Below are 23,466 nucleotides of genomic sequence, written 5' to 3'. Positions count from 1 at the left end.
TGCTCTAAGGGATGGACCTGTGAGCAGCTGGCAAAAGCTCATTTAGCTTTTCTTTTTATTGCTATATTGAATTCATGTAATCGAGGTCATTATGAAAACTTGGCCAGGATGTGTGGGTTTTTCCAGCCAAGTCAGAAAGAGGTCTTGCTAGATCATTTTGGTAGAATGTGATAAATAAGCAGTTAAGTAAAAAATATTTGCCTTTTTCCTTAGTATTGGTGACAATGATTGCATGTTCAGTGCATTCAGTTTTGTATTTGACACACAAAGCTCTCAGTTGAAAAAGGTTTATGTTCAGAAAGACTCCCTTGCCTTTTCCCTTAGCATATGAAACAACTGTTTTTGAGTCAAAGTTAAACTGCCTGTGGGGTGGGGTGGGGTCGGGAAGGGAAAAGACAGCTCTGATACAGAGATTCAGCCTTTTAGTCCATGATTGCTTGTAGATTTGAATCTAGGGAAGAAAGAAAGAGAATATAGGTTTTTCAAGGACTCTAAAAAGAGCACTTTTCAAAGTATATTCTCAAGAATCTTACATGTAGAGCTTTCACAAAAATATTTTGGGTTTTGCCTTATGACTTCAAGGTACACCAAAGAGTTAGTTCAAATGTGGAAAAAGAGCTCTCATTTCTGGGTCACCCTGATGCCAAGCTGGTGCATTAGTGGCATACAGCAGCCCTTGAGACAGCATTGGTCACAGGAGCTCTGCCTGGACTTTGTGTGTGATTCAAAGTTCTTTGGTGACCTGGGGTCCCTGGAGTGCTTTGGGATGGGGAAGCCCCACTCATCCAGCCCATGGACTTAGAAACCTGGTGGTTTGGTGAGGGGTATCCTGTATCCATCTGCTGGACCCTGCTTGCCATAAAGGAATTCTTGCAGCTGAAGAACATCTATAAAGGAGACTAAAGCTTCTCAGTGTGTTGTCTGTGCAGACAGATGCTGCTTCTCTTTCTCCACACTTAGCTTTTCCAGGATCAGGAAATAGATGGACATTTGCTGCTCTCTCAGCCATTTTTCCACATCTTTTTTCTCCTACTGGCAATCACTCTGTTAACTATGAAGTCTGCAGTTATGAAAAGATGGGTCATGAAGAGTTATTGTTGTGGACCTCAAGTCCTCACCCTGCTTTCTGACACAGAATTTCCATTTTCCATTGTGCTGCTAGTGCTGAGTGTGGCTGATTTCTGGCCTGGGCTCCAGGATCCTCTCTGACCTTGAGCAGAAGGGGAGCTATTGCTTCAGCACTTGATCTCTGTATAAGTATGAAATGTTTACCTTTGTTATATTTCACTGCTTATCAATGAATGAGTTATCATTTAGTTCTTTTCTTACTTGTAAAATCTGTAGCAAATGCTTCAGATTTGCTGGGATTTTACTTGTGAATTTTTTTGTTTCTTCTTGCATACTCTTTTCTGCCCTCAAAGAAGTAAAGTGGCTCAGCTCACTATGTATTATTTCTCTTTGTCTCCTTCCCTTCCAGTGTTCTTTTCTTCTGGGTGGTTCCTATAGGCTCTTTTTTCTTTTGATGTTTTTGCTCTACTATTGTTTTAATAATGTAAAATCCCAAGTTTTGGCTGTTATTTGGCATTATTGTCCATTTGCTTCCCTTGTTATATTTTTCTTGCAGCTGTGCTTTTTTCTTTCTTTCTTTCTTTCTTTCTTTGGTTTTCTGGTACTTTGTATCAGCCAATGCCAAACTTAGCATCAGCTATATGTTGCAAGAAATAATAGCAGAGAGAAAATAAATGGAGCAGTGGAATCAAAAACTCAGTTATCAATTTATATATTACTATATTTGTACTCATGTTCTGTGTTTTCCTGCCATCTTTTCATATAATCCTCTCTATTGCTGTTTCTATGTTTTGACTCCTGTTTTTGATTTCTGCAATTAGTTTTGTTAATAGTAGCATTGGGTATTAAAATTATAGAGATTACAAAGGATGGTGCACTGAGAGCAGGTGATTGCACCTGAGGTGGAACACTTTCTAGAATCTTCTGAAATTCTGTCACTTATATGAGTTGAGGACTAGAAATCAAGGGAGCAGGGAACATTAGGGGAATTGCTCATTCCAGGCATTTCCTTTTGGGTTCTTTTTAAAACCAAGTACAGCCAGTTTATATGTATTTTTTTGGTATGAGTTTAGCTGACCACTGTAATCTTGACATGTGGACACTGATACATACGGTCAGTGGAAAATAAACCTGACCTCAGAATATCTTCGTACTCAGAGGTGAATGCTGTATGGGCTTGTGCGAGAAGCTGTTGCCTCACCATCCCACATTTTTTCCTGTGGTAAAACAGAGTCTAGTTTGTCAGTGGTTGCAGGGGTTTTGAGGAAGGAGCAGGAGGTGCTGGAGGCAAGAGGACCTGTTTGTGCACTTGCTCAGGTTACAGCTGTTAATGACACTGAGGTTATCTCTCCTGTCTGGTGCATCCTGCTGTGCCGCTTATGAGGCAAAACCCAGCAAGCTATATCCTGTTGTTTGTAGCTTCTCTTTGATGTTTTTTACTTTATTTGGGAGCAAGTAACACAATGGTGAGGGGCATCAAAACTATTTCAAATATTTGAGACTTAATGTGTCAAATTCCATGGGACATCAGTGTGTCTTTATGCAGTGGTACTACTGTATGTTGCAGATACAAATAGCATAACTGCTGCAATGGCAGGCCACCAGCTTGGATTACCTTTAGTGGTTGATAAACTTTCTTTTAAAATTGGAGCTCCAGAAATAAAGCATTCTGTTCCTCAGTGAGATGGATTGTATTGCACTCCTAGTGCCCTTTATCATTTCAGGGCCCGTCTTCACATTTAGGAAATTGCAGATTATTTGTGTTGAAGAAATAGATCTATTTTATTACATTAAGAATTAGCAAAAAGCTAATTCTCTGATTCTTAATGCACTGATTATTCACTTCTAAGATCCAGTGTTTTACAAGCTACTGTTTCATGAAGGAAAATGTAACAACAACCAATCAAACAAAAAAAAAAACAACAACAAAACAAGTAGATGAAGATGCCTCTTAATAAATTACCTCTGTAGAAAACACAGGATGAAATAACTAAAGATCTCACCTTAAATAAGAAAAAAAATCTTAAATTAAAAAAAAACCCAAACCAACCCACAAACCAGCTGCAACAGCAAACAACCGAACAAGAAACTAGCTGCAGTAGTAACTAATGAATCTATTAAACTCCATAAATATGCCCTAGGAGTGTTGGATTGGTGACCAGGAGTAAACCTGCTATTCCACATGTCTGTGTGCAACTGTTACCACTGCAGTACATATTTGTAATGCTATGAAACTTAAGAGCAAATACAGTACAATTCTTTTCCAGTTCTAGCAGAATGCTTGAGAAGAAAAATGGATACAGAAATGTTGCAAGTGGAAAGTTTGTGGTAAAATTTTCCACTCTTGAATGAAACATTATGTAGGGATTTGTTCCCCAGGTGTATGGGTGTTACCTATAATGCCCTGGTTTGTGTTTGGCTCTTGGTATTTTGTGGTGAGTTCCTGTTGTTTGTTCTCAAGAAATGACAAACTATGCTACAGTAAGAACTGTATTCAGCTTTATGTAGGTGTAGTTTAACAATCAGTGCATTATGTGAATTCTCTTTATTTCTAATTATATTGCGATCTACCAAAAATTCCCAGATCACCTGCAAAGTTTATCATAGGTGACAATATTTGCAGTCTCAGGAAAAACATTGCTTATGATGGCAAGATGTGTTTGATAAAGAAGAAAAATTTACTGACAATCTAATGGTAATTAGAAGCCAAAGGGTATTTTGATTCTGAGATAATTGTTACAAGATAGGTAACTAAAAATGTTAGGGGTTTTACTCAGTTTAGCAAATATTTAAAATTTGCTGTTGCAGTCATTAAAGAAAATCAGTGGGCATTTGTTCATTTTGCAGAATCACATCAGGAAGGATGTAGGATTTGTAAATAGAGAAAGTCACGCCATATTGCCAGTTGGAATGCTTATCAACTTTGTAAACCCTGGCTATGAGCCCTTTTTATGCTTCCCTGTGCTAACCGCATCTCTCTGGGTATGTCAAAGACATCTTTATACAATTCCTGCAACCCTTCAAACAGTGTGTAAAGTCCTGCAGTGCTTCCAGAGGAAGGCACTGCAGGTGTCTTTGCACAGATATAAGAGTACTTTGGACACTGTCTTGTGCACTTGTGTTGCTTCTCAACCCATAGACACACATGCACACGTTTGCCATTCTTGTCCACCCTTCACCAAGTGAAAGCTGACAGGATAAAATGTCTTTTCCCTTTGTCCCCTGCCAGCCTTGTTTCTGTTATACCAGGTGTTCCCTGGATGTGCTCTCAGATGTATTCTAACAAAGTGCTCTCAGTGTGGGTCCTGTAAAACTCGTACCAGCAATTTTACTACAGTATTTTCATTACAAAGGACATCCTGTTTCATAATAATATATTGTATTCATTTTGAAGATGTCCTCACGTCTTACAAGAAGGAATTCTAAAAAGGTGGTTGATGCTGTTAGTTGATACTTTGTTTTCCTTGTAAAGTCAGCATGGTATAAAAAATTCAGTGTAAAAAAATGATTTTAAAAGATAGAGGGTGCCTTGATGGTACCTTGTTATTTAGTTAATGTATGCCTTCTGTGATATGGTAGCTGCAGTATATGCTATTTATGTCCCAGAAAATATTCAAAAATAATTGCTGACAAAAGCCACTTCACAGGTTGACTCAGAGGTACTTCTTGTAATCTGAATGTTAATATTCTGGATAGCTAGACAGAGAAAACTATTGATGTAGTTTGAAGATCATATTAGAGACTAGTCAGGATTTAGTTAGAAAGTGGGGATGGAGAAGGATTGAGATACTTGAGTTCTCCCAGTTTCAGTAAAATTTTATTCTTATTGAGCCTATAACACATACAATATATAATTTTCTTGAAAAGTTAAGATTTTTTTGCTAGTCTGTGGGAAATGTTGCCTTTTATATCTAAAGAATTTATGTTTTCTCCAGAAGTAATTTAGAATCACCTTAATTTTACTCTAGAATTCAGTCAGCCCCTGGTTTTACTGTGCAATTCTTGACTGTCATCTGCTTTATTTTCCCCTTTATGCTTAAATCAGTGTTACAAAGAAGCACTGATAGAAACCAGAGGCCTGATTCTTACCTCCCTTACATATGGTCTGTTCCATGTGATCCATGCAGAGGGAGTAGGAGCAGTGTCCACTGAGATCAAACAGTTCCTCCAGCTCAAATTAATGTGTAGATCTTGACTTTCAGTGTTAGTGGAACCGACCAGGACCTCTGTATTTCCAAAAAAACTCATCTTCTTATTGTAGTTGCAACCTTTTGGGGAAGAGAGAAGGGTTAAGAATACAGTGAAACAATATGATGTATTTTTTCAATGTTTGAAAATACAATTACAGTTTTTACAACCAGGAGTTGTGCATTTTATTCTTCCCACATCCCCCTGCAAAAATACTGTTACTGTGGCCTGATTTGTCATCATAAACTATTGTGTTATACAGAAGGAAAAAAATTGTTCTTCCCTCTCTGGGTGTGTAGTCAGATAACTCAGGCTGTAAACTGGAAAGTTTTTTTTCCATCACTTTCATTGGCCAGACTAGCAAAACTCCACGGGTGTCTGTATCAGCTGCTTTGGAATTGCTTTTGATGTGATTAGGCTACTAATTAACTGTCTCAGTTCTTCTCTCCCGCCTGATGTTTTGTTTTGATTCAGAGGAGTCTGCATTCAGTGTATGTTTGTTTTTGTGTTTTGTATAAAATCCCTAATGATAGCTTAGACTGTCTTCTTTTGGTCCTCTTTTGGTTGAGAGTTTCCCTATGTTGACATACATTTTCCTGTTAAATGCATGCATCAGAATTTTTCTTTTAAGAACAGCTGGGACTTTGCAAGGTGTAAATCAGTGTGCAGTCAGGGTGCATATCTATGTGAATATTCATTTAAAGTGTGCTAAGAGTTTTACAGTCTGAAGGAGAATGTGCATAGTTACTTCAAAACCATCAAAAACCATTATAAATGTTTACTTCTTGAATTCACCAGATAATAACCTTACAATTAAATTATTGTGCAAAGTCAGTTAAATAACAGCAGAAGTCACTGTATTAAGGCCCACTTTGCAAGGAAACCAACGAAAAGAAGTGTGAAACACGCTAATAGATTATATGCTATAGCAATATATGGCCTTTTTATTGCTTTTCCAAGGCAGCAGATTCATGTGCAGTTATTACTACCTGTATTATCTGCAAGTTTTCTATCAAAAAAGATTCAGTCTATTGAATCATTAATCTAATATTTATCATTCTTATTGAAAATCCACTAGTGTTAGCACTTTATAAAATATTGACTTAAATCTACTGGTTTTGCTAAAGATTAAAAACATATTAACCTGAAAAGCATGGTATTTCTTAGGACATTTTGAAACTACTCACTGTAGATGTTTGAAACGACAATTTTTCTGCGTTGTCTGAGGAATGATTTTTTTCTTAAATCTTTAACATATAGTAAGTGACCAGTACCATCCTGATTTGATGATGCTGAATGTTCATCCAACACACATTTGAAATTTTGATGTGTGTTGCATTAGTTAGTGAATATCAAGAATAACATTTTTTGCTCATACATAGAGTGTAAAATGGGATCTTTTGTAGCAGCACACGGCCTGTTTAGAATGATATAACAGGCGCTGAATGTTCACATATCAAACAAAATGCCATCTTTCTGTAGAAAAGAGGTGTCAAAAAGTTTCTTTGTACCTTTAACGCATGTGATTATGTAGTACAAAATGCAGAGTTTGTAAAATTTCTTGAATATACAGGCAAAAAATGAATAATTCAAAACAACTCATAAGTTCTACATTCTATTGTATCTTTTATAACGCAGGCAGAAGATAGCATTGTGTTCCCAGTAGAGCTGAATTTGCACAAGTTACACCTCGGAAAATGCCAGATGGTCTATGGTCTACTTTTGAGAGCTGTCACATATGTAAAGATTTGAAAAAAGAAAGACAGCTGAATGAGAGCAGTGGATCATTAAAGAGAGAGTGAGAGTCCCTGGGTATCACTGTGTTTTAAGAAGCATTGTGTCGTTCTCCATATTACACCTTTTTTTTTTTTTTTTTTTTTTAAGACATACACAACCTTTAAAAAATAAGGTAAAAATATTTCTGTACTAAACTGAGTAGTTGTGGTTTAATCTCGGAACTGTCAATTGCTTTTGTTCTTTATGCTAGAATGCGGTCATATGGTTCCTAATTGGTTTCAAGTGTGTTTTAACCATAAGATTCAAGTCTCCCTAGTGCAAAATTATCAATAAAGTTAAAATAAATTTAAATTGAGATAACTAATCCATTTGGGGTTTTATTCCATTTTGATTTGACCTGCGTATCACAAGTGAATACTGTAAAGCCAGTCAGCTAAAAAGTTGTATGTTAATGCTAAAAGATGCAAGTAAGAGTACTTTGGGAGCAGGATTACTTAATAAAAAATTAAAATAATAAAAAAAACATAGAAAAGTCCCTAAACCATTAGTAAAAATAATAATAAAATCAAAAACCTGTAACTGTTCAGATTTCCAAGACTTTCCATTTATCCACAGTTTGACAGAAACACACCTAATTTTAAAGAATGAATTTTGGATATTTTGTCAAGTTACTGTATTGTAGCAAAGCCCCTAAAATATACAAACAATTTGTAAGCTGCCACCATCAATTTAACTGGCTTAGCAAAAGGTCATAGATGTCAGTTTTATAAACTGACATTCAGACATAGAGAATTTTTAGAAAAGTCTATTGCTTGTGTTTATTGAGGGAGGTTAACTGCTCCCCAGCAATTCTAGTTCATTGGTACAACTGCACTCCACAGCAGGGAATCATAGGCAATGCAGGGTGAGGAAACATTACATGAAATGTGAAAAACACTGTTCCTTAATTACAAAATTTACATTTAAGTGGGATAATGAAGATAAAACTACGGGGTGCTGTAGACATAAACACTGAGTTTTAGAGAGTAAATTTTCATTTCTGATATTGGCAAAGATTTATGACTATTTTGCACATACATGGAAAGAGAATCTACACAATGGGTTCCTGGTAGTATACTTTTAATAATATTTATTCAAATAGGAGAAAACTCCATAAAAATTTGGTTTGGGACGTTTATGAGAGTTTGGAAATGTTAACCAAATATATAGTGATGCCTTAAGTTTTAGCTTTCATATTTTCCAGATTCTGCACTGCATTAGTGTATAACTGTGAACCTCATATAAAGTGTTAGCAAGTTCTCTTCACAGTTTAGTGAGGCAAAACAATCCTTTTCCAGCCTGAGAACCAAGGACACCATTGCAGCTTCAGGCCCAAAAAGTGTAAACAGCAGGGAACTGAGGAGCAATCTGGGAGGATGGAACTGCATAACCTGAAGCTGTAATTGGACAATTAACCCCAATATGTAAATGGACCAAAACTTATAAAAGTGTGAAAAGGTGTGACCCAGGGTCCATCTTGGCCAGGCTCTGGTAGTGCCCAAAGTGTATCCTTTGAAGGCCTTTTAATAAACACCTACTTTATTCCTTTAACACTGTCTAGCCTCTGTTCCAGGTAGCCTCTCAAGGCATAAATAGCACAAATTGAATTCCAAAGTGAAGAAAGTGCCTTTCTTATGCTTCTGTTCATAGATTTTACAAACACTAATGCAAAATTGAAGGAGGAGCAGTTTCAGAGTTGTCAATAAAAAAGCCTTTGGGTACCGGTTACTTCAGGTCTCAGATAGTGTGCTCCTGTTTTGTTGGCTTGGAGGTTTCTGAGCAGTTACTACTGGTAATGGAAAGAAATGATCTTTGATCTTTGTATTCCCTGTAATATCTTTGGGGAGTCTAAAACATGAATGTTTCCCCCAGCCCTCTCTTTCTTTCCTGCAACAGAAAATTATCACTTTGGTCAAGTAGGTTCAAGCAAGGTTACTCTGACCTAGATAAATGTAGGCAGTCCAGGCTATCTTCTGAAAACATTAGTGGCATGACTGAAATATCAAGTGGCAAGAAAAGCATGAACCAGTTCATATTTAAACTATTATGAAGAAGAATCCTTTGTTACCTGTGAGCGTGACCAGAACATAAAGTTTAAGATTTGTGTGAAGTTTAATCTGGAAAAGTTTATGATCATGAAGAAAGCAATATGAGAGTGGTGTTAGTGTTCTGGATAAAAGGAAAGCATAGTGGGTTTGTTTAGGCAATTTAGAATTGAGTCCTTTTAGTGACCACCTTGGTCTGTTTGCCCCAGTAGTATTTGTTGGAAAATCTGTTAACTTGTACCTGAAGTGATCAGTAGAGTAGCTTCTTTTGGAACAAGCTGCTTACAATTATCTGTGTATATTTTTACCTTGATACTGTGAAATCATCAGAAAATGGATATGAATCATCTGAAGAGAGAATGAACTGCAACACTTTTTTTCCTTACTGCTGGCACTCATTCCTCGTCCATTGGGTATCTAATAGAATCTGGACTTCTTCTTTGACATAACATTTTTAAATAGGTGAAGATTGGACTGTCTGGAAACCTCTTTATTTCCAAGCATGATGCAGCAGTGTTTTGATTAGGAGAGATGATTGGGCTGATGCTTTTTGATTGTGAAATCTTGTTGTGTTAATGTGTTTATAGTTTAATTAGTTTTCCCCCATGAAATCTGCATTATTTTTTTCTAAACAAGAATTGTTACATTGAAACCACTTTTCTTTATTACAAAGCTTTACATTAAAAAGTTATTCATATTTTCTTTAGTTACAGACTAAAGAATACATAGGAAATCCCTTTTCCATGTTACAAATATTCACCTTTTTGATACATTAGCTCAACACAAAACGGCCAAGTTTCATACTTACTCACTAGGTTGAGTTTATAGCATGTACTCTTGGAGACTTAGGCAGGTCACTGCAGATACTTGCCTTGACAGGGTTTTTCTTTTTATTCCTTTGACCATTTAAATGTTTTCATTAAATTCCGAACTGGCCCATTACAGACATTTCTTAACTTGTGATTCTGAGTTGAAAAATGCAGAGGCGGGGGGGACTCTGGCTTGCCACAGCTCTGAGGTGTTTGAAGGCATGTTCTTTCTGGTTACCTGTTCCACAGAACCAGATCTTGGTTGGTTTTGTGCTTCTCTGTAATCCATGAGCTCTATGAATTGAAGCTCAAACTTGTTAGTTACCTGGATATTCCTGTTCTTCTACAATATATTGTGTGGCTGAGTGTCAGGGGACCCCTACCACGTCACTCAGGTTATTTTCTGAAGGCTGGCAGCCTGCATCTTAGCCCATTACTGTGGTCTGTATGTTTACTCCTACACTTTTTCTCTCATTTGGGTGTATTTCACACGTTATTAATTTGATTACATCAATACAAATTTATCTCAGTTTTGCCACATTCCTTCCCAATCTTGACTTTTTCCTTTTCTTCAAGTTGCTTGCATTATTCTCTCTGTGTAGTTCATAGAGCTTTGCAAGCCTTTCCTTGCATTGTCAAATGGACAATCTAGGTCTCAGCAGATGTGACATGCTTTTTGAATACCTAATAATTATTTTTAATCTGGAGATATTTTTTGATTTATTGTCTTGATGGGGAATGTTAACCTGTCAGTCTGTTTTTAGATCAATAACAGCAAGGAAAGTTGCATTCCCAGTCTAGCCTAAAGTGGTCAGTTCTCAATTTGCAATTTAAATTAACCCTTTCTTTCTTGTTCTTTAAGCACAACCTCAACGTCTGCCTCAGCCAAATGCTTCAGCACTGGAAAGGAGTGAGGAAGAAAGTGGCAAAATCCAAAATGGCCATGTGGGTCTGAGTAATGGAAGTGGAATTCACAACGGGGTCAAGCATATGCCTGCAGACAACAGAAAGCTTTCGTCTCCTGTTTCAGAAAAAATGCACAGAAAAATTCAATCCACCTTGTCTGTCAACAGCAACAGCAGCAAGAAGAGTAAAATAAGCTCTGTGTTTTCTCAAAAGCCAGGTACCTCACCAGAAGGTAAGCTGATATTCTTACTAAAAAAACCAAACTGAATAAAGACTAACCAAACCTCAGTAAAAATTATACAATCAACTGAAAATAATTGAAGAGTGTGACTCATACTCTAGAAGCAAACAGAACTTATTAAGATAAAAGACATGCTTCCTTCCCAAAGGAAAATATTAAGTATTTGAAAGAAAGGGAAGGAATGGGAGAGTTCTTGCTTTCAACATTTGGTCAACATGATCTGATAATGTTTTAGTCTCTGTACTTAGCATCCTGAACTGATAGAAATTCCTGTCAACATTGTCACACGTACATCAGAAAAAAACCCATTAAAGTACTACTAATTTGAGTCATAGTAAATATTTAAATCCAGTAATGGCAGGCTCCAGGAGGGTAGACTTTGCTTTTGAAATGTTCTGTTAGCTGATATCCTGACTAGCTGTGAGGTCTAAACACTAGATAATAAAACAGTGACCTGTGCTTCAGTGTTCAGTGTGCCTTATGTTATATTTAGGATGTAGATAATGCACATGAAAAAGCTTCATACTCCTGCATAACTTAAATAAGCAAAAGTAAATAATTTCTCCCATGTTTTAGCTGTGTCTCTGTGCTCTCACTTCTTGAATTTTCACTTAAGGTTCCAGAGTTCCTGAGCTTCTCACTCCACTGCCTTCCCATTAGTACTAATATACTCAATGGACTTTGCTACGGCCCTTAAGGAGAGCAGTGTAGAGACACTAGAAATTTTATTGGTTTGAGGCAGGCACAGATGTTACTGGTTAAGAAAAAACACCTCTGGAGGGAGGGGACAGACACAGACTCCTAGAGAAATGGGAGATGGTAGTGTTCAGTGAAATGGGGAAGATTCTCAGCCTAGATGAAAGGATGAGGGATCAGAAGGACCACATGTAGTGCCCTGAATGAAGCCTGACATCAGTGGAGTGACGCCTTTTGGCTTCAACTACTTTAGTCAAACTTAGTGAATCTGTGTAGTAATATCAACAACAGCTTCAGTCAGACCCTTCCATGGGCTGGTCCCCCTAGCTGTTGTTTATTTTCATGTCTGTTTTCAAGAATCTACTGTTACTTTTCTATTGCACTTTTAGTCCTCTAACATTTCTTTCCAAAATCACAACTTCATACTTCCTGTGTTCCCTTTTCTGTTATGTGAAATATCCTTATATCATTCTCCTTATATCATTCTCCTTAGTGCACTTTGAAAATACTGTATCTTAAGAATCCTAGATAGATACAGTCTATCTATCATTCATCTGTTCATGTGCAGGCCTCTGAATTTAAGAAATCCAATCTCCAAAGAAAAAAAAAACAAACTTGTTTCAGAGGCAGTGCCTATCCTGTTCATTCCCCTATACAATTAATTATGGCAAACATTTCCTTTATTCTTCTAAAATTATCCTGTAACAAAAACAGTTGTTGGGTTTTTTTTTTCCGTTTAATAACTGAATATAATTACGTCAAATTAAAAAGTGATTGAGGAGAAAATTATTATTGTCTTTGGGTTAGCTCTAAATTCTAATGTCTGATTTTAATATCCAACACAATTGTGTTAGTTGCCATCACACAATATTTTTATATGCAGTAGAAATTTTGTTATCCTTAAAGGCATCTCTGATTAGAACATAGATCATTAAATAGTGTTGTCACATTGTATAACTTGCATTCTTTCAAAGCAGAGAAATAGAGGATAGTCCTTATTGTCACAAGCAATTTCACAAGTCACCTAAAAGCTAAGGTTAAATAAAGTCAACACTGTACATCTGGCATTGTAATGTCCTTTTGAATGTAAGAACTTGGATATATGCTCTGAGTAGCTTGTCCCATTCTGCAAATGTCTGCAGCTCTAACTTTTCTGTTACTCAGTCTGAGCAAAACCCAGGTTTTATCGTGCAATGATTAATGTCTGGTGTATTGGAATATGCCCATAAGGGAATATTTGTTTTTAAAAGTGATTTTCTGGTTTTGAAATTTATTTTGCTTTACAGTTCTCTGACAGGCATGTTTTATATTTGTGTAAACACATCTGCAGGCACACATATACAAGCTTTCTGACAGCTTCTTCAGTTTTTCAGTAAGGTACCCTATGGGGCTACATGACAGAACGGTAAATTATAAGTAGTGTTCTTATCAAGCTGTTACCTCTCAGGAAGTATTAATATATACTTCATTTATTCTATCATCCCAGTTTTTTAGAAGATGCACAATCAGAAAGTCTGGCAACAGTCAATTGAAATATTTAAATTAACACAAAGAAGAGTACACTCTTTAAAGGAGAAATGATTTATTGATAGCTTAAAAATAATTGTGTTATTACTACATGTCATGTTAGCCCCTTATGACTACTTCTGGAAGACTGCATTACAAAAACCTGATATAATTAGCCCAGTTACTTGTTTAAAGGACTGTAATTGCATTTAAATCAGGAATATATGTATATCTATATATGGATATGCTTGATAAATAAATCTAATTATACTAAGCCAGAAGAGTATATTATTAATTTCAGTGACTGAGGATTGCATAGACATTCTTTCAAAATGGTATACACACTTTAATTTGAACCTAACTTTTGCAGCTTCTTTGTATAATTTTTGGGCAAAGAGGCATTTTTCTGAGCAGTTGCCTCTTCTGATTCACTGAATTTCTGTAGAGGCTATTGTCAGAGCTTCCAGGAAGATGGAAAAGATACAAAGCTATTGAAAATTATTTGTGACATTGCTGAACTACTTGGCCTTGCTTTAACTTGTACCATGCTAACCTCATATGCCACTGGTTACTGCTGAAGAGTTGCTGGGGTTTGAATTTACTTGAAGGTGTGTGTTTGTATTCAGGCACATATATGTATAGTGTAATAATATAACTTCTCGGCAGTTTTTAAAATGGTCTTCTGGAGAAAGAGACAGAGTATATTTCTTTTGTACTTTGAGTAATAAATCACCTAAATTAACTCAGCTGCCTAGTTTACTGTAGCATCCAGAAAATTTTAGTAGAAAGAAGTAAGGTAAACTTGTACACTTTCAGATGTTTCAATTCACTTTGATTTTGCTATTCCTTATGTAGTACCTTGGATTTTATTCTTTAACTGCTAACCTTGTTTGGTTTTTTAAACCTGAAAATACACACCCTGTATTTTTACTTCATCCGACTTGTCTTCCTCCTTGAGTGTTTTTATCTGTTGTCAGTCAGGAGACTAATGAAATTAAGTGAAGGAAGGTGGCCAGAGAAAAGGAATCGATTATGTCCTCAGAAGGAAGACAAGCAAAAATTTTGTCTGTCAAACTGAGTTTAAGCTATAGGAAAGACAAAATATTTTTCATTTTTATCCTTCCCAAAAGCTGCATTCTTCTTGATTCTTCTTAAAAGACAAGATGTGAATATTTCTGGAGCACCATACTTGGTTGTAATGCAAAGTTTGTCCTGATCTAGTACTTTGTTCTAGAGTATTGTATCTGTTGACAGAACAGAAAGCCTGGATGGGCTTCAAGCAGGATAGAATCAAGAAACCTGATGGGCTTGCCCCCCATCCTGCACAAGAGCATAGTTGGGCTCATGCTTATTTGAAATGTAGCATGCTGCTTCATACTGCAGACTTCAGTATATATACTAAAAAGCTACATGAAGTTCAGTATTACTTTACCCTGGCTAGCAGATCTGCCTGTGAAGGTTGGTGCTGCTCCTGTTGGTCTCCAAAGTACTAGGCAGTCCTAACACAAGCTATGAAACCTCCCAGTCTGCCACCCCTCAAAAATTCACCCACCACAGTTAAGAGCTCTTTTATTAATTGTTCCAGCTGAAAACTCCACTTGTGCTGTGGGTCATATCTTGTGAGCTTTTGGAGCTGAATTTGTGTAGGGAATGCTTAAATTGTAACAGATACTTTCATAGCAGTGGTATAAAAGCTTTAAAAACTACTTTTTAAGTGAGTCTGTAGTATATGTGACCATGTCAGCATTCCAGAATATGCTGGTTAGAAACACTTTCACATCCAGTGAGACTTAGGAGGTTGTGAGTGCAGTCACCAGTTCTGCTTTTCCTCCACATCTATTATTAATCCATATTGTCCCTGAAGAAATCTTACTCAGCTCCGTAACTTACACTACAAAAAACCAAAGGAATTATGAAATAGTTGGAGTGTCACTCCTAAAAAGCAGTTTTTAAACACTGTTTCAGTTCTAAAGATTTTTCAAAGGGACTGGATACGTTTCAGTGAATATTTGGAATAAAAAAAAATTTAGCTCAAAGAAATTTTAATAATATTTTGAATTATTGATGCCAGAGGTGTCACAGTACTTCCAAAATTCTGGGTGGTAGGCCACTAGCAAAGAGAATTGTAACTATTTTGCACCCATTTGTTATAAGCAGTGGAGAAAAACACCTTGGAAACATAAAAAAGCTATTGTAAATGAGTAAAAAGGAAGACAGTCTAGTTGCTGTGTTCAGATGCAGAGTATCCAGAGCCCTGATGCGGATCCAGATGCAGACCTTTCCAGAGAAGCTTACAGAAGTGAGGAGGTCTAAAGGAGACAGCAATGAGGCAGCAGAACAGTAGATCTAGATGTCAGGAAATGAAGACAGATGAGTAACTGAATACACACATATGTGTATCAGAGTGGTGGAAGGGAAGTAATAATGACGTGCAGTTGGAGGAGGAAAGGAAAGTTGGGCAGGGGAAGGATGGAAGAGGAATCTAATTAAGGGAGTGAGGGGCCAAGGTAGGTGCTTATTATTTTCTAAAAACCAAACCAAGTTTTCCTACCAAGTCCTTATGAAGCTTGATGTTATACATTTTTTGAATCAGAGCAATAATTTATGAAAAGTTAAGGATGGAGAGAGAGAATACAGATTTTTATTTGTTTTTGACATGAAGCTCTCACTTCTGGTCAAGTTGTTGTGACCTCAGGAGTTACTGTGTTTGGCAGAGAAATTCCTACAACTCCAATGCCTCGATAATTTGAGTTTAATGTGGTACTTCACTCAAAAGGCTTTGAGCATACACAATTGCTGTATTCATTTGGAAACAGTAGATTGTTAAACTATGCTGAACAGATCATAAGCCTGCCTCCTGTACGGACAGTGAGATCTTCTTTGTTCTTTCCTTCCCAAGTTCTCTAAATCAGAAAGGCAATAGAAGGCATCTTCTTTGCAATGGGTTTCTTTCAGGAGAGATCTTTAGGAAGTGTAATAAGGCTAGATGCAGAAGTGAGCTAGATAAGGAAAGCCTGCAGCATGGGGGTGAGACTCTGGAGAAGGACAGCCAGTGCAGAATTGCCACCACATTGAAGTTACCATTCATGCTTTCCCAGAAGCAGAGCCTGAAGCAACCTTCCTCAACTTAACAGACTGTGTTTCTTGTGGTGCTGAGCTTAGAGATGCAATGAACTATTTCACTGAAAGAAAGTGTGGATTTTTTTTTTTAAATCCAGTGTTTAAAATTCAACATTTCAGGGTGCATTTGAACGAGACATCCCTCTCCTCCTCCCCCTTCTTTTTAGTATAAGGCAACTTCATCTCTTCTAGATTTTGAATCAAAGCATGGGGTTGGTGGACACTATTTAACTCATGCTGCTGACAACATTAATTTATTATAATATCCCAAGTGGTACTGATGGCTTAACTGAAGATGAAGCAAATCCAACAAATAGCCTTTGTGTTAAGCCAGGGTCTTAAGAGCCAGTAGGTGCTTATACATGGAAAGTAATGTGTAGTTGTCTTAGCATGCTAGCAGACTTCTATTTGAAGTAGGGGTGTTTTACTTTGGTTTCTATAACTTTATATAGGAAAAATGGTTTCCAGGAAACTGTCCTTTAGTGCACATGATTTGCTATAGGATTGTGTTGAGTTTTTTTCCTCTTGAGGGACATCACAGCAGCACTAAGTTTTCTTAATATACTGTTCAGTCATTTGTTTGGTATTATTTACTGAAATTCAGTAAAAGTGTGCATCAATAGCCTAACATTGCAGAAGTATCTATTGGCCATCTCTCAACCTGGCTTTTTTTTAAACATACATACACTTCTGAAAGCCATCCCATAGCATTAAGTGGTATTTAGGCAGCTACTTGTTAGTATCCTGCGATCTTTCTACTTCAGCTGAAATTTTGTTATGTTTTAGAAATTGGTTCAAAGTGGATTTGTGTGTGAGCATGAGTTGCTAAACAAGGGTCTTTGTTAGACAAGGTTGTATCAGAACACAGTTGTCAATCAGGCAGTGGGCAAATAACATTATCATATGGTCAAATGTGTGGTTTTTAAGAATGCATTTTGAAGAGTGATGTGTTTTAAGTATGGTTTACATAACTTCTTTGCACAGAAGTCTTGGAAGGTAATTTACCTGTTTTTTAACAGGATTGAGTGGAAAACAGGGCCTATAACAGAAAGAAGGTCTTTCAACAGCATCTATTTTATAAGGACATAGTCTAGCTAGCACCTAAGGACATAGTCTACCTTGACCTAACTTGTCTCAGTATTTGCAGTGGTGAGCAGTGGCAATGAAGGCTTCATATTCTAAGGAAGTCTTAGGTATTGGAAATTAGCAGATTTCTTAGTATATCTGTATGTTTGAAATTACTCCTGAGGTTATATCTGTATTGAGGGCTTAGAATATAAGCTTTGATGAAAGTTTCCATGTGTTTAGTGTGATTTGCCTGTTCAGGTAACGTTTTAATTTTCTTGTTCAATAGAGATAATAGGTTTTTATTTTAAATGGTGAAATATCACGTATACTAGCCTTTTTAAGTATGTTTTCCCCTGTCTTAATAAATGTCAGTCTTTCATCTAGAAGTAACCCTACTCCATACAACATGTCAGTTTGTTCTTTCAACCTTTGCTTATTTTCCTGTGGACATTTTCCTGGGTGCAGTGATTTTTCTCTGAAGATAGACAGTGGGTCACAGAGGCTGCCCATGAGCCCCATTGCAGGAGTGGTGGGAGGTGTGGCAGCGCGTGTGCCGCTGCTCAGGAATTCTGCTCCCTCCCTGCCCCGGCAGGGCTTTAGGAGCCATGTGCCGGGTGGTTCCTGGCTGGGGCTGTGCCGCTCCGGCTGCGCGCTCATCCCGCGCTGTGCGCTGCCAGCCCGCGCTGCCGGGCTGCGGGACGCCTGTAGCGCCTGCTGGGCCTTCTGTTCAGGGCTCTGCAGGGGCCCTCTGCAGCAAGCCCCTGCTGAAGACCTCAGCTGTCACTTTGATTGTGGGTTTGCCCTTTTTGATTCTCTCTGTGAGACAGCAGAGTGCCTGGAGATTTGTTTTGAGTGGTCTGAACTTGGTGAATATAGTTAGTAAGAAGCTGACCAAGGTCACCATCCTGTAAGTGAGCTTATTTATCACTGTAGACATGAAAAACTTTAATCATATGTGACCTGCCTGCTTGGTATGAAAGCTTTTTGAGTCAGTTTGTGACAGGTTAGTGTCAAACATTACAAAAGCAGCACATAGCAGCCGGTACATACATTTCTCTGTGCATTTTTCAGTTCATCTTCTGCATTTCCTGTACAGTTTTGATGGCTGATAGTTCTCTTCAAAATCTGTTTTTTAAGTAGAGCTGCAGCTTTTCATAGAAATGAAAAGGAGGTTATACAAAGAAAATTTAAATAATTTAAATGTATATTTCAGTATTTGAAAGAAATTGGATACCATAGTAATATCTGTATGCAGAAGTTTTAGAAGAAAAAAGTGGTGTGCATGTGCCAGTGTTTAAAGACATAGACAAACATTAAAATAGTTTTATTTTTATATTGTTTCTTTTCCTTAAATGAGTGTAGCTGTTATAACTGGGGTGAGTTAGAAATGGAGACTTCTTGGCTTTTATAACAGTGTGTAAACAGTTTGAAGGGATCTTAGGCCTATTTCTTGTCTGGATCTTGTCTGTGGTAATATTTAAAACTCAGTTAAAGTAGATGTTACATGTACTGTATCCACTTTATGGTTAAATCAGCACATGGTTGGGTGTGTGTGTGTATGATATAAAGCAGCAAAAACTTGAACGTGCTGGTTGGGTTCTGTTTGCCTTGGCGTTGTTTAACAGTTTTGATGAAGTTCCCTAAGAAATTTGTGCCTTTTGGGGATGTGCCAAAGGATTAAGGGAGCACCTTCACTTGCATTGGTTTTAAAAAGTGTCAGATGGGATGCCCCTTTTAACTTCAGGTCTAATTTTCATTCCAGACAAAATGAAAGAATAATTGAAGATAAGCTTGAGTATCGGAAAGCTCACCTTTCTTCCCCAGACATGAGTTGGTCTAATAAAATGTACTAGCACTGCCTACAGATCAAGACTGCTGTAATTTATGCCATTTAGCATAGCTTATGGGAGCTTGGATCTAGTCAACAAATGTGATAGAGTGTTTTGATGAAATCAGAAGCATTTGGTAAAATAACTAAGGTAGATATAGTGGTTTGGAATTTATTTTTTTTAAGTATGCCTCCTGACAGTGTTTGCACCCAGCATCCTCACTGTTATGTAGTGACAGTCTCTAGTGCAGCATTTCTCAATTAAAGACAAGTGTAATATAAGAATTGAAAAACAATGGTAATTTGAGACTGGTGTGGGTTTAGTGTGGAAGTCCTAAGAAAAAGCTTATCTTCATGATTTGCCTGTGTGATGCGATGAAACTTAAATACTTCCACAGAGAGGGAAATCGCTTTAATGAAAGCTTAAACCTCAGAAACTTCAGAGTTAACTTACTATCAACAGCAGTGCATCATGAATGTCAAGACTAATGGAGTTCTGTCCACAATAAAGATGTGCCCCTAACTCTTGATTGGTACTATATCTAATGGGAAAAGAAGATTCTAATTCTCAAACAAACAAATAAACAAAAAAGAGCTTAAAGAAATTTTAAGCTGGCACCCGTATCATAACTGGTATTGCTGTGTCATTTCCTTTTTAGAAAAGACTAGAATATACTCAAGGTTTCCAGAAAACACATTATCAGACATTAAAATCACCAAGTTTACAAATACATAAAATAGATTTAGTTCTAGTTTGATTAAAGTGATCCACTCCTCAGTCACCTGAAAAAAAAAAAACCAGATTTTTATGGGGTGAGGTTAAAGAGTGGAAGTTAAGTATAGTCTTTATTCTTAATGTTAATCTTAACATCTAATTAATGTTAATTGAATGTTATTCTTAATTATTAGTTAATTTTAAGGTTTAGAATAATATGTAATTTTAAATAGTCTCCTTGGTCTTATAAGCAGGAAAAAATTACTGGAGTGTCTTGTGCAAGCAATGAAATATATTGTAGTGGTCGCCAAGATGGTAATGAAAAACCTGTGGTCATCTCTTTTGAAGTGAGCTTTGTATAGCACCTTCATGGCTGTATTCCACTGATCATACCAGCAGTCAGTTTTAGCTGTGTAATGTTTTCTGTGGAACTGACAGGTTGCTGCAGGGATGTAGATACTAGAGAAGGATGAGTTTTGTGTGGCATGGTGGATTGTTATTACTACAAAAATACAGTGTATCTTTTTCCTATAATTGCATCTGTAGATCAGAAGCCAAGAAATAGGGGTCAAACATGGAAGAAATTATTCTTCCACCCATTTTATCCAACTGTAATACAGCCCTTTAGAGTCATGATCCTGAATTCACCAAGTTAGGTAGGACTAGGTAACAGCATGCTTTGTCATGTGTTAAATAATTGCTACCTGGATAGCTATTACAAGTCAATAACATGAAGAACATAAAAGCATGATTATTTCAGGTTTGTCCTTGAAATGTGAATCAAAGTTTATGTTCATTGTGCAAATGAGTCATTGCAAGAATGAAGAGAGCACTAAAGGGTATCTCTGCTTTCTCTCAACTGTTTGTGCAGGTTAAGTAAAATTGTTATATAAAGATTTTTTGAATCAAATATTAGGTTTGCCATCTGGAGAGAAGGAAATAAAAATAAAGAGTAGGTAAATAAATCCTTTTAGTGTTTCAGTCATTGAAAAAGAGATGGAAATAAAGACCCTCTGTAGAGTTTCCATAAAAATACTAATGGCCAAAATTTTTTACTGTCTCTTGGACCATTTTTCATAGCTTTTACCTTTGAAATGTGTTCATTTAAATCTATGTGGCCTCTTCTTGTAAGTTTTGATTTGGTGGATTTTTTAGCTTAGGAGGGAAAAGTTCTTATGTGGGTCCAGAAAATGCTTTCTGAGTACAGTCTCTGTTTTATAATCTATGAACTCTGTTCCTTGCCCATCACTAGAAACGTATTATAATGTCTGTGAATGTGTATTCCTCTCCCTGCAATCTTACATATCCTTGCATGAAGCAGGCAAGATTTTTTTGGACATCTTATTTACAATATATATACACGCAAAGTTTCATTGTGGTGTACTAAAAAAAATTTCCAGAATGACATTTGTTGTTGTATTAGCTTCTTCAAGCTGTATTTTAAAGATGTGATATACTAAAACCTTAGTTCCGCAAATATAAAGGTTTCTTAGATAGAACTCTTGGCATCTTTATCTTTTTCCTTCATATTAAAAGAAAATCTGAAAGGAGATTCTACCTGAGCATATTTAACACCATCTCCATGACAACCAGCTAATTAATCGCTATCAGTCTGGCTTTGGTCCTCTTCAGTGGACTGATACTCTCCAGCTTTTTTTCACATACCTTCTGTGTTTTCCATGAAGGTCATTTATTTAGTGACATTATGTCTTTGGGAATAAAAGCTTTTTAATACAAGAAACAATTTTCTTTAAAGCATGTTAAATGTACCTGTGGTTTCCTCTCAGTTTTGCTTCCTGCATACTAGTAGCGATATTTTAAGGTTAGAGTTTTGGGGCTTTTTCCCTCTTCTTGCTTTTTATGAAATTTCCATCTTTTTCCTTTTGGGTATGAGGGTTCTGTCGTACATTATGACTGTGGCCACATTGCAGTACAGAAATGTCCAAGCTAAGTTTGCATCTAAGTAGTGTAGTAAGTAGGAATGGGCTAAGGGTTCAAGTAGTTCATTTGCTTCTTGGGACAAATTTGGCTTGTCTGAGCCTCTGTTGCTGCATTGCTGAAGGTATTCATGCTTGCTTGTGTAAGTCACCACTGCAGTATCATACAGTCAGAGTTTCTGCAATGTTAGAGGTATTTGGAATCAATCAACATACCTGTCATGGCTATTGCACAATTTTTAACATTTATAAATTTGGTTAGAAGGCCTGATAATAGTATTGATGTTGCAAGTAATTGCAAATTTTCCCCTATGACAGCAGTCTTCAGCCTGTGAACTGTGAGAACTTAACATCTATAGAATGGAATGTCTGTAGGTGCTCAGATCAACTGTCCATATAGCTCAATATTCTGTGGTTCCTAACAGACTCTCATAGAGGATACTTGTAGGGACTTGTTGGACTCGACTGTCCTACAAGAGACAAGAGATAGGGTAAGGTTGTGCAGGATATTTCCCCCAGAACATTTTTCTAGTCTTCACCTGTCTGTGGCTAAAGAGTTCAAAGTTTACAGGCAGTAAAAAGAATGAAAGCTGAAGCTAGGAAAGAAATGTATTTCTCCATCCTGAACACATCTTGTATTTTCAATTTTTTGTTTTGTTTCTGAATGACTATTCACTGCCTCTGACAAATTAAATATGTTTATACATATGAATTTATACACATTATGTAAATAGAGTATATCCCTCAATCCTGCAGTCTCCTTTTCACTGGCACATGTTTAGTTCCAATCCTTGTTTTCCTGTCATGTCTCATGGATGTATTATTGTTTGAAGTTATTCCATATATTTACTCTTTGGGTGCCGTGTTTTTTGCAGATAGTTTGTGAGACACCTTAATTATCTGTGTAATTTAGTAGTACTTCTAAAAGCTGGATATTGATGTTCAGGTATAGTTAAGAACTCTTGAAGATTCAAATAGTACATTAAAAGAATGGTACTTATTTAGTAGATTTGTGTATTAAAGCAAGAGAAGAATCTGTATTTTGACTGAATATTTTATATATTGTTGAAAGTAAGAAATGCATATAACATGCAGTTAAGCTGGTTTTAACGTGTGCAAAAAACAATAAAGAAAGCAACAATGTTTAGGCAACTCCTTTATTTTTCTTCACATGTATTGAGCAAACAAAATAGTTTCAGAAAGGTGAGATGAACTGGGAAGGGCCGGAAATGATTTGTGCTATTTCCCTCATTAGTTGTTTTTAAAATTGTTTTTTATCAGTTTGTGTAAGAATGTATAAATGAAGATAATAGATATGGATATTTTACATAATAAATGACTAAGGAGATTGATCTAAGCAGCTCTGAGCAGTTTAGTACTTGGGATTTGTATGAAGTGAAGTGGTGTCAGGAAACTTACACAGAGTTGGAAATGAGTTGAGCTGCAGAAGTGACCATGAAGATATGAAGATGGTTTTTTTTGTACTAGATTATGTCTACTCCGAACCATTTTCATTCAGCTGCTTACTTGACATTGTCATGTATCTGGATTTAGAATGACATA

The 23,466-nt window shown here is 36.7% G+C and overlaps 1 protein-coding gene across 3 annotated transcripts in view; it reads left to right on the top strand.

Moving 5' to 3' along the window:
- Window positions 1-23,466, top strand: part of MDFIC (MyoD family inhibitor domain containing) — a 51,977-nt gene that overhangs the window by 24,933 nt on the left and 3,578 nt on the right. For all 3 annotated transcript variants that reach the window (XM_036401456.2, XM_036401457.2, XM_036401458.2), the window contains exon 4: window positions 10,749-11,024. In XM_036401456.2, coding sequence (XP_036257349.1) covers window positions 10,749-11,024 — 276 coding nt within the window. The remainder of the gene's footprint in view (window positions 1-10,748; window positions 11,025-23,466) is intronic.

This window comes from Molothrus ater, chromosome 5 (assembly GCF_012460135.2).
Source record: "Molothrus ater isolate BHLD 08-10-18 breed brown headed cowbird chromosome 5, BPBGC_Mater_1.1, whole genome shotgun sequence".
Lineage (NCBI taxonomy): Eukaryota > Metazoa > Chordata > Aves > Passeriformes > Icteridae > Molothrus > Molothrus ater.
This window is presented reverse-complemented; position numbering and strand designations above follow the sequence as displayed.